Source organism: Neofelis nebulosa, chromosome 8, assembly GCF_028018385.1.
Source record: "Neofelis nebulosa isolate mNeoNeb1 chromosome 8, mNeoNeb1.pri, whole genome shotgun sequence".
Classification (NCBI taxonomy): Eukaryota; Metazoa; Chordata; class Mammalia; order Carnivora; family Felidae; genus Neofelis; species Neofelis nebulosa.
In genome coordinates, this window is record NC_080789.1 from 46101302 (window position 1) to 46117045 (window position 15744).

A 15744-nucleotide genomic window follows, 5' to 3' on the forward strand; every position below is an offset into this window, starting at 1 on the left:
AGGATCTCAGCACCTAGATTCAGGCTGACTGGAAGCCTGATCTTTAGGTATCAGCTTTTAAAAGTATGCAGATATACAGTCCTCTGGGACTGCAAGCAGAAGCCCCACTGGCTACCAGGGCCAGGTGATCTGGAAGTCTCCCCTGGGCAGTAGTCACTAAAATTAGGGCTCTAGACAAATGTATAAGCTCTTTCCTAGGTTATACTAGCAAGCCAGAACAAGGTAGAAGAAGAGCACAAAGATGGTGCCCACAGCCTACATTCCTTGAATGCAGTTCCACAGGCCACTAAATGTGTGCCAAACCTAAAACCTGCCCCTCAGGCCACAGTCATGACGATTAGCGAATGGGCCTCCTTCACAAAAAAATTGAGCTTGTGGATCTGTTGCTTCTTGCTGTGTCCTGTGGGTGGTGGCTGTTTAAGAGCTCTTTCTCTGTTGATTACAGTCCTGTGGGACCCACAGACATAGGCCCCACTAGCCACCAGAGCCAGGTAATATAGAAGGGTCCCCTGGCAGCAGTTACAAAAATTGGGGTGCCAGACAGGGGTATGAGCTCCTTTTTGAGTAACACCAATTATTATAGTCCAATAGGACTAAGAATATAAGCTCCCCTGGCCTTTAGGCCAGGTGATTAAGAGGTGTTTCCTGGGTGGCAGGTGCAAAAATTGGGGCACCAAATGTGTGCAAAAGCTCTCCTACCAGAGATACTGGTACTCTGGAGCACAGCAAAGTGGGAATGCAGCAAAGGAAAAGCATGAAGATGACACCCGCCAGCCTCCGTCCCAGGAGAGTACTCCACCAGCAGGCTCCTAGATGTGTGTGTTAGATTAGATGCCTGCCCTGCGGGCTGACACTTTTAAGCAGGTGAATCTCCTTCACTTTAAAACATTTTTTTTTTATTTGAGAGAACTAGAGCATAAACAGAGAAGGGGGCAGAGAGAGAGAGAGAGAGAGAGAGAGAGAGAGAGAGAGAGAGAGAGAATCTCAAGCAGGCTCCACACTCAGTGCTAAGCCTGACACAGGGCTTGATCCCATGACCCTGGGATCATGACCTGAGCTGAAATCAAGAGTTGGATGTTTAACTAACTAAACCACCCAGGTACCCTAAGCCTCCCTCACTTTAAGTTAGTGTGATCAGCTGCCACTGACCTAGGCCCTGGGGCAGGTGAGTCCAAGCACACAGCCCTTTAAGAACAGTTTTTCAGGGCACCCGAGCAGCTCAGTCGGTTAAGCAGCTGACTTTGGCTCAAGTCATGATCTCACTTTTCACTGAGTTCAAGTCCCGCACAGGGTGAGCTTGAGCCCTGCATTGGGTGAGCTTGAGTCCCGCCTTCTCTCTCTTTGCCCCTCACGGAATTCTCTCTGCCCCTTGCTCACTTGAGCCTTCTCTTCTCTATCTCAAAAAAAAAACAAACCCAAAAAACAGTTTTTCAGACTTTCAGTATTGTAGGTCTTGGGATGTGAGACACGCTGATTTTCAAAGTTAGATATTTGGGGGACTCATCTCATTAATGTCTTAAAAGTTGAGATGCCCACTGTGGGGTTCATAATCTTCACTCCTTACGGAGAAGCTATAGGTTTTGAGTTCCCTTTTAGTTGTGGGTCATCACACCAGGGATGTGGTTTATGGCAAGATTGTGTTTCAGCCTCTTCTACCTTCTTCAGTGTCATTTTCTTATTTGTCCAAGGTATAGTTGTCATTCAGTAAGACTTTATGTTTTTTAAAGAGGAAATTGTATCATATGTACCTTTAGACTCAGTGTATCAATGAGAAAAGGTAAGTTCAAGATCTTCTGATGTTACCATCTTGAAGCAAAACCTCAATAATTTCTTTCTTTTAATTTTTCTTTTTTTTTATATTTGAGAGAGCGTGAGGAAGGGGCAGAGAGAGAGGGAGCACTAGCAGCACAGAGCCTGATGTGAGGTTTTAACTCATGAACCGTGAGATCATGAACTGAGCTAAAACCAAGAGTCAGATGCTTAAACAACTGAACCACCCAGGCACCCATACTCAATGTGAGGCTTCAACTCACAACCTTGAGGTCAAAAGTCACATGCTCTACCAACTGAGCTAGCCAAACACCCCTTAATAATATCATCAAATATCCAGTGAGTATTCATATAGTCCCTATTGTTTAACAAATGTCCTTTTTCACTACTTTGTCGAATCAGGATCCAAATAAGGTCCATCCAGGGCACCTGGGTGGCGCAGTCGGTTAAGCGTCCGACTTCAGCCAGGTCACGATCTCGCGGTCCGTGAGTTCGAGCCCCGCGTCGGGCTCTGGGCTGATGGCTCGGAGCCTGGAGCCTGTTTCCGATTCTGTGTCTCCCTCTCTCTCTGCCCCTCCCCCGTTCATGCTCTGTCTCTCTCTGTCCCAAAAATAAATTAAAAACGTTGAAAAAAAAAAAAATTTTTAAAAAAACAAATAAGGTCCATCCAGTGCAACAGGTTGTTATATCTCTTAAATCTGTTTTAATCTGTATACTCTCCTCTATTTTTATTTTTGACAGTTATGTATTTATTTTAATGTGTATTTAGCACATATCATATCTGCTGATTTCATATCCATTAACTAGTGCTTGAAATAGAGCTAAATAGGTATTTAAGCTTTAAATAATGAGTTTAAGAAAAAAATATTAAGTAAATAATAGTGCTGTCAGATGTGATAAATCATCAGTGTGGTCATTAATTGAGACTATAAAACATCACTTAAAAAATATTACCAATATTTTTAAAAGAGCTATTTCTAAAATATACAAAGTCTGAATACACCTACTTTTACAAAGATCAAGAAAGAGTTCCTCAATTCCTTTGTTCTGTTTGGCTGAAGTATGATAATGTTTTGCTCCAACAGATTCTGCATACCTTAAAAAAAAAAGAGTAACGTCAGTGATTGATGCAAAAAATTTTTTCATGTTTTTGTCATGTTTTAAGTAGCAATTTTAGTGACTTATTACTAATTAACCCACATTTAGCGAAATTAAGATGCACTGAACCAAATTTTAATTAAGAACATGAGAATAACAACACTTGAAATATTTAAGTTAATTTGGAACCCAAATACAAGTTTTTGTGATTCACTATTTGCTGATAGTTTTCTTTCGCATCACTCTTTATATTTTTTACTGAAATCAAAAAGAGAAGTGAGAATGGAGTAACTTTAAATGTCAAAAGTCCAGAAATTACCAATGTAAATATGCTTCACTGATTCCAATAGCTCATTTTAGATTAAGAGGTTTCAGTATTACATAAATGGTAAAATACACTGTGCAAAGAAAAGGACTTCTACCAGGGAGTGACGGGAGGGAGGGAGAAAGGGTGATCACTTACGATTCTGCTTCTTGAATGGAAACATGTCTCTCCTTTTCCAAGTCTATTTTATTACCTAGTTTGAAAAGTAAAGATGCCAATTCTTAATATTGATTCATTTTTATAACAGAACTAAGTCAATTCTAAATACACAATTGCCATTTTAATCACCTGGAAAAATAATACAAATTCCCATCAAACTTCTACATGTCCTGAAACTATAAAGTTAAACCCTATAATATAAGGGCAGATCATGACTGTCAAGGTAAATGCCTCAACCTCCTTCAAATGGCTCAATGCAAATCCCTCCTGAAGCAGAGAAAATAACTTTTCCAAAGAGATGGGCACTATTCTTTGATTTAGGAGATAAGTGAGACAACATACACTTGGGAACCTATGATTCTTAGCCAAGTGTAAATGGTCCCCAGTCAACATAGAGACAGTCAATAATTAAGCAAGGCTATCTTACTATTCATGAAAGATATTAGGCTAACCTAAGGGTATTTGGTATTATGGCTCTTTAAGCATTTCACCACCACTGGAGAGGAAACTGCACTGTTTATTTAACATGAGAGAGCTTAATATATGCATATCATGAGAATTTAAAATTACTGAAAATAAGTTTAACTCTTCTTAAACAATGGGACGAAACCGAAATTATGCTAAAAAAGCCACCAGAATAAAAGTGAAGAAACTGCAAAATGCAGATTCCCTATTTAAATACAGAATAGAGGTTAAGGTGAGTTGGCTGGACAGACAACACTAAAGGAAGGATATTTCAAACAAATATCTTCTATTTTGACTTATAGAGGAAAAAAAGAAACTTTTGTAAATAAGGTCATCTTTTCTTGGGACATTAGAGAATCTAGATGATTTCAGATAAAGCACGATAAGCACCCAATGAAAGATGCTTACAACTGAGAAGTAGAAGCCCGGAGGTTCTGTACGTGGAGGACCTCAAATAAACTGAGCACCCAATTGTGGGCAGCTGCAAGTCACTATTTTACAACATAGCCAAAGCAGGAGAGGGAAACAGATTATACTAAAGCTCAGTGATTATCAACAAATTCTATAATGAACTGTTCCTTCTTTGGGGATTGTTTACCTTAGCAAGAAAACCATATTAATTCTGATTTTCTACATTCTACTTGTCAATAAAAATTTAAATTTGCTAAATATTACAGCCAATATAGCGGACAGTCACCAGAAGTTGTTTTATGCTATGAAGAAAGCAAAAAGCACCACCTAGTGGTCTGTGGTTCCAACAGAGGCACAAGACTGCCACGAGTCTCCGATCAAGAAGACTTTTGTCCCAATTACCTAAAACCCTATGAGCTGTTTTTCTCAATCTTTAATGCCTCTGTTTTCAAATTCCACCAGGATTATCAACATCTGTTCTTAAAAAATGAGGATACAGAAAGTAGAAAATTTGAGTACTGCCTCAAATGAATATTTGGGGGAAATTATTCAGACACTGCTATGATCTAATATTATCTAATAACATTTTAAACTTACCTAACTTTAATAAATCTGGTTATCATTAAAATAGCTATCTTAATAACCTAATTATTTTTTTAAACAAAAAATTTTTGTTTACTACTGGTTCTTTGAACAATCGGTATTCATAGGGAGTGACAGCACAGATTAAGTCAAAAAAAAAAACACATTGTGGTGACTGACATCCTTCCAAAACTCAAAATTTTTTTAGTGCCTACAGTTCTTTTAAAAGCAAGACATCTAGGGGAGCCTGGGTGGCTCAAATGGTTGAGCATCCAACTTTGGCTCAGGTCATGATCTCACAGTTCATGAGTTCGAGCCCTGCATCAGGCTCTGTGCTGACAGCTCAGAGCCTGGAGCCTGCTTCAAATTCTGTCTCCCTCTCTCTCTGCCCCTCCCCTGCTCATGCTCTGTCTCTCTCTCAAAAATAAAAACATTAAAAAAAAGCAAGACATCTAAAGGATTAAGGCTTTGAGGTTCGTATCTGTTTCAATATTACTATACAGCTATGTAGGGAACTTTCTAATAGACTTGAAACACCTGAAGAAAGATTACCAACAAGTGAAGTACAGTACTATAAAGATAAGGGGGAAAAATTGGCTGAAGCTATTGAAGAGGAAGGTGAAAAGCCACCCTGCTAAGAAGCAAAAACTTTTATTTTTTATAAAAACACATTTGAATTAAGATCATGGAAAGGATATACCCATTGCTAAGGGCAGATGGCCTAATAGCAATAAAGAGCTAGAAACCTGTTTTGCTGAGACCCAATGGTATGTGTCCTAATCAATCAAAGGAAGCCTTCAAAGGCTTTAACCCTGATAAAACTTGTTTTCCTGTCCTGGGTCACTTCATAACTATATAATTTGGGGAACATTACTAACCTCTTAGTATCACTTTGTACAAATGTAGCTAACGAACTTAGCACAGTTGATGTGAAAATACAATACATGTAAAAGGCCTAGTATGTAGTATATACTCAGTAATTAGCAGTTATTAATATCAGCCATATTCATCACAGTGAATGATCAAATGGAAAATTAACAGTGTTAGGAGAAAATTAAAGCCCATGATAGGCAACACACTTTTTACCACCACCCCACTAGCTTCATCTAGCTTATTTAGTTAATCCAACACTCTGGAAATCTTCCTTTAACATCCCCACCCCACCCCCCAAATTTAGTTAGGTTTGCTTTTGTGCTACCACAGCACTCTGTACTTCCCCTTTCATAGCATTTATTGTTAATATATAGTAATAGCTTGTTTTTCTCTCTCTTCCTACACATAAGCTCTGGGAAGACAAGGACCATATCTATTTTGTTCACTTATTCTTTTTTTTTATTTTTATTTTTTAAATTATTTTCTCACGTTTATTTTTGAGAGAGAGAGACAGACAGCACACGAGTGGGGGAGGGGCAGAGAGAGGGAGACACAGAATCCAAAGAAGGGTCCAGGCTCTGAGCTGTCAGTCCAGAGTCCAACACGGGGCTCGAACTCACAAACCATAAGATCTTGACCTAAGCTCAAGTCAGACACTTAACCAACTGAGTCACCCAGGCACCTTTGTTCACTTACTCTTGATGTAGCAGACAGACCTAAGTTAAAATCCCAGGTCTACCTCTAACTGGCTATGTACTTTGGAAGTATCAAGCTCTTAGCCCACTTCTCATGTGTGAAATGGAAATGGCAATGATACCTTCTTGTAGTATTGCCAGAAGACTTACTGAAATCATAAATGTGTAGTTCTTAGAACAGTACTTAGAACTTAATGGTAACTATTATTAAAAGTAACTATTTAATAAACATACAAATGTTAAGGACAGACTAGAAGCAAAATACTATCAAGCAAAGCAACCACAGCTAAGAATGCTAATCACTGAACTAACTAAAATTGAGAGGAAAAAGTCTTTGCTAGCCAAATATGGGGTTCTCCATTACTGGTTAATACATTGTAAGTGGTTTAGATAAGGACTATTTAATTTACATGAGAAAGCCAGGAGATGATATCATCAAACATAAAGATTCAGAAACATGATGAGTTGAAGTTCCTACACTTAAGTTTAAATAACTTAATTATACAACAACAAGATGGGAAAAGCTTGACAGAAGAGCGATACTTATAAAACAGTGATTCAGATTTTTGTTAACTATAATCTATGTAAAAGAAACACTGAATTGACATGGATGCTAATGCTAAAAAGTGTACGCAATCTTGGCCATTGTTGGTAGAATGATAACGGGAGAATTTTAAAGAGAGCTATGTAAGTATACACTGGCTCAACAATGTCTAGATTCTAGTGTTCAAGTGTAGAAAACACACTTATATACTGAAACAAACCTAGGAAAAAGGACTCAGGATGATGAGAATGCCTAGAAGTTAGACCAAATGAAAAACAAATGAAGACCTAGAGAAGTGAAGTGAAGACCTTCACTTCAGGTAAACCGTCCAAATATTTGAAGGACTGTGTTATGTAAAGGAAAAGGAACAAACATTTGTCAAATGCCTTCTCTATGCCAAGTGTTTATTATTCTTCACCACAATCCTGGGAAGTAGTGTTATTATTTTGAATTTAGTAATAAAACAGAAGAGAGAATAAACACTGAACTGCTATAAAAAATAGAATGAAAATCAATAGGGGATAAAAGAATGTAAATGGCTACCAGTAACAAAAGGATAAATTGTGGAATATTCATAAAGCACCAGAGAGCAAAGAATAAAATGAACTTGGGGCGCCTGGGTGGCGCAGTCGGTTAAGCGTCCGACTTCACCCAGGTCACGATCTCGCGGTCCATGAGTTCGAGCCCCGCGTCAGGCTCTGGGCTGATGGCTCGGAGCCTGGAGCCTGTTTCCGATTCTGTGTCTCCCTCTCTCTCTGCCCCTCCCCCGTTCATGCTCTGTCTCTCTCTGTCCCAAAATAAATAAAAAACGTTGGAAAAAAAAATTAAAAAAAAAAAAAAAGAATAAAATGAACTACAACTATATACAAGAACAGAGGGGAATCATGCAAACATAATGTAAAGCCAAAAAAACAAAAAACCAGATACAAGAGTTCATGCTATACGATTCCATTTATATAAAATTCAAATCAAAACTAGTCCATGCAGTAAAAAGTCAAGACAGTAAGTATCTGGAGGTGGGCGTTGGTGATGGAAAGGCAGCTGGGTTGGGATGAAAAAGAAACAGGTGAGCCCTCTAAGTTACTGTTTGAACAGATACATTGTGAAATTCTCCTTTTGTGGTAAGTGGGCTCTCAAAATTCTTTCATCACTGAATTACAACAAAATTCCATGTCACATTTGCCAACAGAAAAGGAGTGAGAGGTTTTTATACTTCATACCAATAATTATTAAACACTATATGATATTAAATGAGGATTATCTGATTCTACGAGGGGCAGTAAGCTACCAGATTTATTCCTAAACCTTCTTATAGTATGAACATGAACAATACACAGTTCAAATTATTCATAAGCTTTATTTATCCAGCTATTTTTTTAAATGTTTTTATTTATTTTTGAGAGACAGAGCGCAAGCAGGGGAGGGGCAGTGAGACAAGGAGACAGAATCTGAAGCAGGCTCCAGGCTCTGAGCTATCAGCACAGAGCCCAACAAGGGGCTCACAACTCACGAATCACGAGATCATGACCTGAGCTGAAGTTGGATGCTTAATCGACTGAGCCACCCAGGCGCCCCCTATCCAGCTATGTTTTAAAAAATGTTACTTTAGGGCTGCCTGGGTGGCTCAGTCAGTTAAGCATCCACTCTTGATTTTGGCTCAGGTCATGACTCCAGGGATCAAGCCCTGTATCGGGTTCTGTGCTGACAGTGTGGAGCCTGCTTGGGATTCTTTCTCTCTCTCTGCCCCTCCTGCTCATGTTCACACACTCTCTTTCTCAAAATAAATAAATAAAATTTAAAAAAGTAAAAAGTAAAAAAACAATACTTGTAACCTTGGTCAAATAACAAACTGGAGGCTTCTTTGACTTTATATGTTAGTCATTTTTTTCCCTCTTCTGAGAGATAACCAGAATCTCAAATAATCAAATCTTCAGTCATTCACCTACTGTGGCCACTTCCACTCCCAGTAAGTCCCAGTTACTAGACAAAGCCAGGCCAAACTCAGTAATGACTAGCTGCAGCTTTGGCCCAAACTCCCATGTAGTCTACTATTCCAGGGTTCTGTTCTGAAATACTCCTGCCATCTAGCCTACCATCTAGGCTTAAAAAACAGGCCAGATCATCCCTGTGTCCTCTTCCCCCAGACTTGCACCCTGAACTGGAACTGTAAAGTTTACCAATTTAATGGTGACACAATGTAAGAAATGTAAATTCTAGTTAAAAAAATATTCTTAAAAAAGCCAAACACACCCACATCAATCATTCCATTCTAAGTCCTCCACTAAACCCACCCTGGTTTTTCCGAGGCCATTTTTACCCTACCAGTCATGCAGAAAGAAAGCAAGCACTATGAAGTTATTCATCACAAGAATTAATAACAAAGCACAGGAGTCAGAATGATTTCAATTTGTACTCCATCTCTGATAGCTGCTTGATAATGGGCACATTATTAAATATCTCCAGGGATCAGCTTCCTCTATAAATCCCTCATAAGGTTATGAGGATTACATGAGATAATATCTACTAAGAACACAGGATAGTGTCTGGTATACTTTCCTGCTCAATAATTAGTTACTAGATCATAGAAATAATAAACTAAAGAAAAAGGGAACCAAAGAGAAATTCCAGAAGTCCAAGGATGAGTTCTACAGTTCCTTTATTTTTCCCATTAAGAATATTCCTCTGGGGCGCCTGGGTGGCTCAGTCGGTTAAGCGTCTGACTTCCGCTCAGGTCACGATCTCACGGTCTGCGAGTTCGAGCCCCGCGTCAGGCTCTGGGCTGATGGCTCAGAGCCTGGAGCCTGCTTCCGATTCTGTGTCTCCCTCTCTCTCTGCCCCTCCCCCGTTCATGCTCTGTCTCTCTGTCTCAAAAATAAATAAACGTTAAAAAAAAAAAAAAAATTGGGGGCGCCTGGGTGGCACAGTCGGTTAAGCGTCTGACTTCAGCCAGGTCACGATCTTGCGGTCCGTGAGTTCGAGCCCCGCGTCAGGCTCTGGGCTGATGGCTCGGAGCCTGGAGCCTGTTTCCGATTCTGTGTCTCCCTCTCTCTCTGCCCCTCCCCCGTTCATGCTCTGTCTCTCTCTGTCCCAAAAATAAATAAAAACGTTGAAAAAAAAAATTGAAAAAAAAAAATTTATAAAAAAAAAAAAAAAGAATATTCCTCTACACTAGTATCATAATCTACTCATATCCTTGGAGTCAAATTTGTCCTTAACTCAAAAATGTGCATAGTTAAATGTATAAAACAAGAATGCTTGCTGAATTCATTAGCTTTAATTTTATTTGAAATTAGATCCTAAACTCTTTTTTTCTAAAAAAAAAAATCTTACAGTGAAAAACTAAAGATCAAACTGAAGCAAGGCTGGCAGTTGAAGCCTTACATGATTAGTTTCCCGCCTGTTCCCCAAGGCCTTCCCTGAAGTTTGAATCTTCTGAAAGATCACTTCCAAATCCTAAATTATTCTAAAATATTTGAATATTAAAATGTCATTCTTCTTTTCTCACATAACTTTAAAAATGAGAATTACTTATTTGCTATTCTCTAATAAAACATCAGAAAATAGAGGACATATTTTTAAAAAAGTGATGATGCTTACCAACTATACATAAACAGATTTCATTTCCCAACATTTTCCGTAATTCTTTGACCCAGTTTTTTACCTGTGTATACAAAAGAGTATATATTAAAACAATTCCTGTTACAATGACCACCATTACAATATCCCAAGCCCCACCCTGTCAAAGTACCAAGAATTTGTCTAACAGCCCATATATTTAGGTGTTACTAGAAATGATTAATGTAGGATCATTTTTTGACAGATTATATTGCAAACTGCACACAAATATCCAATGGAACAATTTCTCTCTATATCTACATATAGTATAAACAGAGACACCTCTAATTATAAATTTTCATAAATCTTGCACAGATCCAAACAAAGCTAGTTACCCGAGCAAAAGCATGTCAACTCCAGCCTCTGATAATAACAGATGCTTGTAGAGTCACTTTGAACTTAAAAATATCAGGCTTAAAATTAAGTCCTTACTGGTTGGGGTGCCTGGGTAGCTCAGTCGGTTAAGTGTCCAACTCTTGATTTCGGCTCAGGTCATGATCTCACGGTTCCTGAGTTTGAGCCCCACATCAGGCTCTGTGTTGGCAGCATGCAGCCTGCTTGGGATTCTTTCTCTCTCTCCCTCTCTCTCTGCCCCTTCCCTGCTCATGCATGCGTGCTCTCTCAAAATAAATAAATAAACATCTAAAAATTTTTTTAAAAAGTCTTTATTGGTTCCAAATAGAGGGCACAGAGCTTCTGTATCACACACTTAAAAGGGGTAAAATGTATATGGACACCAAAAAGAGCGGCAAAATAAATTTTCATCCTTTAGTGTATGACAGTATTTTTCAACTTCAACAATACTGGTATTTTGGCTCAGATTAATTCTTTGTTGTGAGGGACTATCTTGTGCAGTGTATGATATTTAGCAGTATTCCTGGCCTCCTACCCACTAGATATCATTCAGTACTATCCTCCAGCTGTGACAACCAAAGATGTCTCCAGTCACTGTCACCTCCTGATAGAAAACCACGGGTGTACAAAGACTCCAGTAATAAATTCTTCACTATGGATGAAGCACAGCAGTAGGCACAGTTGAGAGTAAATTCAAATTAAGTAAATTAATCTTTTGAACTCATGATTTTAAATATATTGATTACAATAAAATAGGATAAAGAGCAAACTTGAATACCTCCTTTCATTTTTTATAATGCAATTTAATTTGTATGTAATCAAATCACACAGAACTTATACACTTTCCTAAAAAAAATTCACACACTTCTTTATATTATAAAAATTACATTAAATACGTGGTAAGTAAGCACTTATTGTGCATCTGGTCCTACAGTACAAATGTAACAGCTCCATACTCCTGCTCTCTGCAAGAATGCAGAGGAACTATCTTTAATAAACCCCAAACCTTTACAAAAGCAAAGGTAATCAATATTATCACCTTATCTTTCTCTTAGCACTGAACCATAGTTTTCTCAGTACAGCCACATCTTTTTGTTTCAATCACATTTGTATAAAATTTTCAGAGAAGCAATGAACTTCCATCCACAATTGATTTCACATAAGAAAAATTTAACAATATACAATGTACATCCTCATCATTTCAAAGGAACCATGCCAGAATCCAATTATGTATTACTCTACTCCCTCTACAGATATTACCACAATCTACTATATCTAACCAATTTTTTAAAAAAATTGTTACTCATCTGCAATTAGATCCCCTTCTGCAGGCATCTTATTCATTACCCCTATACATTCTGTGGTGAGTTAGAGATGGTCACAAATCCTTTATCTTCTTATCAAGAGACAGATTCTATTTCCCCTCTCTGTAAAGCAGGGCTAGACTTTTAACTTGCTTTGACCAAGAGAATGTGGCAGAAGTAATGCTATGCCAGCTTCGGACTTAAGAGGGCCTGGCAGCTACTCTTGGTATTCAGTTGTTATATAAGCAGCTTAGGCTAAAATATGGAATAATGAGAGAGCATGTGGAGAGAACACTGGAGGATAAGAAAACAGATGGAGTGGGGCGCCTGGGTGGCTCGGTCGGTTAAGCGTCCGACTTCGGCTCAGGTCATGATCTCACGGTCCGTGGGTTCGAGCCCCGCATCGGGCTCTGTGCTGACAGCTCAGAGCCTGGAGCCTGTTTCGGATTCTGTGTCTCCCTCTCTCTGTGACCCTCCCCCGTTCATGCTCTGTCTCTCTCTGTCTCAAAAATAAATAAACGTTAAAAAAAAAAAAAATTAAAAAAAGAAAAAAGAAAAAAAAAAGAAAACAGATGGAGTGAGAGGCCGTATGGGGGAGAACAGGCCTTCCTGGATGGTTTTTACCCAGCCAAACTCCAAGTTCAATGCAGCTGCATGAGTGCCACCACATGACCTGCCCAGTCAACCCACAAAATCATGAGATTAATAAATCATTGTTTTAAGCCACCAGGTTTTGGGGGTTTTGTTATACAGCAAGAGATAACTGGTCACTTTTCAACTTAAAAGACTCAACCTTCTCTTAATAAAACACTCAAACCATTTCTATTTATGCCAAAAGGTAGGAAGGGATAACAGATAACAGCCCCAAAATAAAATTTTCAAGTATCATTAAATCTACAAATTACTTATCATTTCATTTTTCTACTCCTTGAATTAAATTTTTCCACATGTAATAATCCAAAGACTAACTTGTATAGTTGCTTCATCTGTTAACTACTGGGAAACAAATGGAAAACACACACACACGCACACACACACACCTGAATGTATAACAGCAAGTAATTTCAACAGGAACAAACCTGAAACTTAAGGAAAGAAAACGTTCTGCCTTGGAAATTGCCCCTTTTAGTTCATACCCTTGAACATTTATTCTAAGAGGGGCTCTCAGAGAAAGGTTCAAATAAGCAATTAGTCACCATCCTGACGGTGATGAAAATTCAGAGGTAAGTTTAATGGTAACTTATTTTTGGTTCCAAACAACTTTAAAAATTCTACTTTTGTGGTGTATGTTTAAAAGAGGGGTAAAAAAAAAAAAAAAAAAAAAAAAAACTTTAAAATAAATACTACCTAGACTGTCCTTTAAAACTTGTATCTTCCAGGACACTTACTGAGAAGAAAGAGCTTAATTCGATTTAGTTCTTATCATCTTTCTTTTTTTTTTTTTTTTAATGTTTTATTTTTATTTTTGAGAGAGATATACAGAGTACAAAAAAAAATTTTTTTAAGGTGATTTAATGTTTACTTATTTTTGAGAGTGAGACAGAGCATGAGTGGGGTAGGGACAGACAGCGAGATGAAGACACAGAATCTGAAACAGGCTCCATGCTCTGAGCTGTCAGCACAGAACCTGATGCGGGGCTTGAACTCAGGAACAGCAAGATCATGACCTGAGCCAAAGTCGGACACTTAACCGACTGAGCCACCCAGATGCCCCTCTTCTTTTTTTGTCTTTACAATTAGAGAGCCCATGCAACCATACCAAGTATTCACATGCCTACTATATATGGAATCAAGAAATATACGTAATTTTTCTTTAACAGGGAGAAAAAAAGCCCTTCAATTTTTCTGGTTTTATTTCAAATTATTTCCCTTTCCTAAAATCTGAGAAAACATGTAATAAACTATTAATATCTCTGTTAATCAATTAAATACTGCATTAACAAATACTAGTGGTAATCATTTATATACAAACTATATTTTACTTTTAAAACCAAGATTAACCACATTAGTAAACAAAGGCATGTGAATGGAGACTTGAAAAATCAGTGTTGTTCTTCAAATCATCTACCTATAAGTAAATAGAATACCTTCTGAAAGGAATCTTCATCTGTTATATCATAAACTAAAATAGCTCCATTTGAATCTCTGTAGTAAATTGGACCCAATGCATGGAATCTCTCTTGACCTGCTGTATCCTAAATAAAGCAACAAATACTTATTAGATCAGAAGAAAAAAATAAATCTGCTATTGCAACTATAGTTAACTTTTAATTAACTGGAAAGTGGCGAAGTTACAGATAATCTCAAAGCACTGTTTAAAGGAAAAAGAACAGGTTACAAAAATTCTTTAGAAGTTATAACCAATAATGTTTTACCATTATACAAAGGTTACTTCTTCCCTCCCAACCCTCTTACTCCTCATCAATCTTCCCACACCCACTAAAAAAAAAAAAAAAAAAACAGTTCAATTGCCAGAGGATCAGAATGCCCAAGATGGCATTGTAAGCCAGAAACAGGCCTTGCCCTAAATTTAGGTTTCCCACAAAGGGAGAAAACAAGAAAGAGAGTATACACCAGGACCACTGGCCAAAAGGTAGTCTGATGCATTACCCTACTCTCTACTAGGCACTCCCTTGGAAAGCTGGAACATGAAAACACAGAGGGAAAATAGGACAGTCAGGCTGTTCACCCACCCTGTTCTTTCTCTGATATGGAATTCCTGAGTTTACTCTTCCCCCAACTCAAAGGTTATGATAAGCAATATTCGTGTATACAACTGTATAATTCTTAGCCTGATTTCATAAAAAAAAAAAGTTTATTAAAAAAAAGTTTCAGCTAAAGTTCACTTAAAAAAAGAAATTCAAATTCCTATTCTTTCAGCCAATTAGTTATTAAATTATCAAGAATAGCAAAAGACTTCACAAACTCAATTGAAAAGGTTAACTTACCCATATAGCAAGGTTTACTCTTTTCCCACCAATATTTAACTTCTTTGTCAAGAATGATGCCTAAGAAAAGAGATATACATTAAACAATATTTCATATGTTTCTTACCCTAAAAACTATAGATGGAAGAATAATCTCAATATGAAACAAGTTATCTGAGAGAAAGTAATCACTGATTTTTTATTAATGACTAAACATTACTTTCACTGAAGACAAAACATTAGTTATATCCTAATATAAAAAATAGTTTTTTGTTTTATGGACACAAGTTATGAAAAATAAGAAGAAAAAATGGTAATTAAACATTTTCCTAGATCTTCCCCATAAAAATTTCTCTTAGAGCATTGCATTTAATGTCACCTTACGCAATCACTGTAGAAAGAACTAAGAGATTTCTAAGTGAGATAAAACATATATTTACTGGTAGTTAACTGTATGAATACCAATATTACTTGAAATATTCCCGCAATCGGGGCGCCTGGGTGGCGCAGTCGGTTAAGCGTCCGACTTCAGCCAGGTCACGATCTCGCGGTCCGTGAGTTCGAGCCCCGCGTCAGGCTCTGGGCTGATGGCTCGGAGCCTGGAGCCTGTTTCCGATTCTGT

The 15744-nt window shown here is 37.8% G+C and overlaps 1 protein-coding gene across 1 annotated transcript in view; it reads right to left on the reverse strand.

The window, feature by feature from the left end:
- Positions 1-15744, reverse strand: part of RAB21 (RAB21, member RAS oncogene family) — a 43916-nt gene that overhangs the window by 15809 nt on the left and 12363 nt on the right. The window contains exons 2-6 of the mRNA XM_058742029.1: positions 15144-15203; positions 14283-14390; positions 10520-10583; positions 3332-3386; positions 2778-2866 (exon numbers count right to left, since the gene is read on the reverse strand). Coding sequence (XP_058598012.1) covers positions 2778-2866; positions 3332-3386; positions 10520-10583; positions 14283-14390; positions 15144-15203 — 376 coding nt within the window. The remainder of the gene's footprint in view (positions 1-2777; positions 2867-3331; positions 3387-10519; positions 10584-14282; positions 14391-15143; positions 15204-15744) is intronic.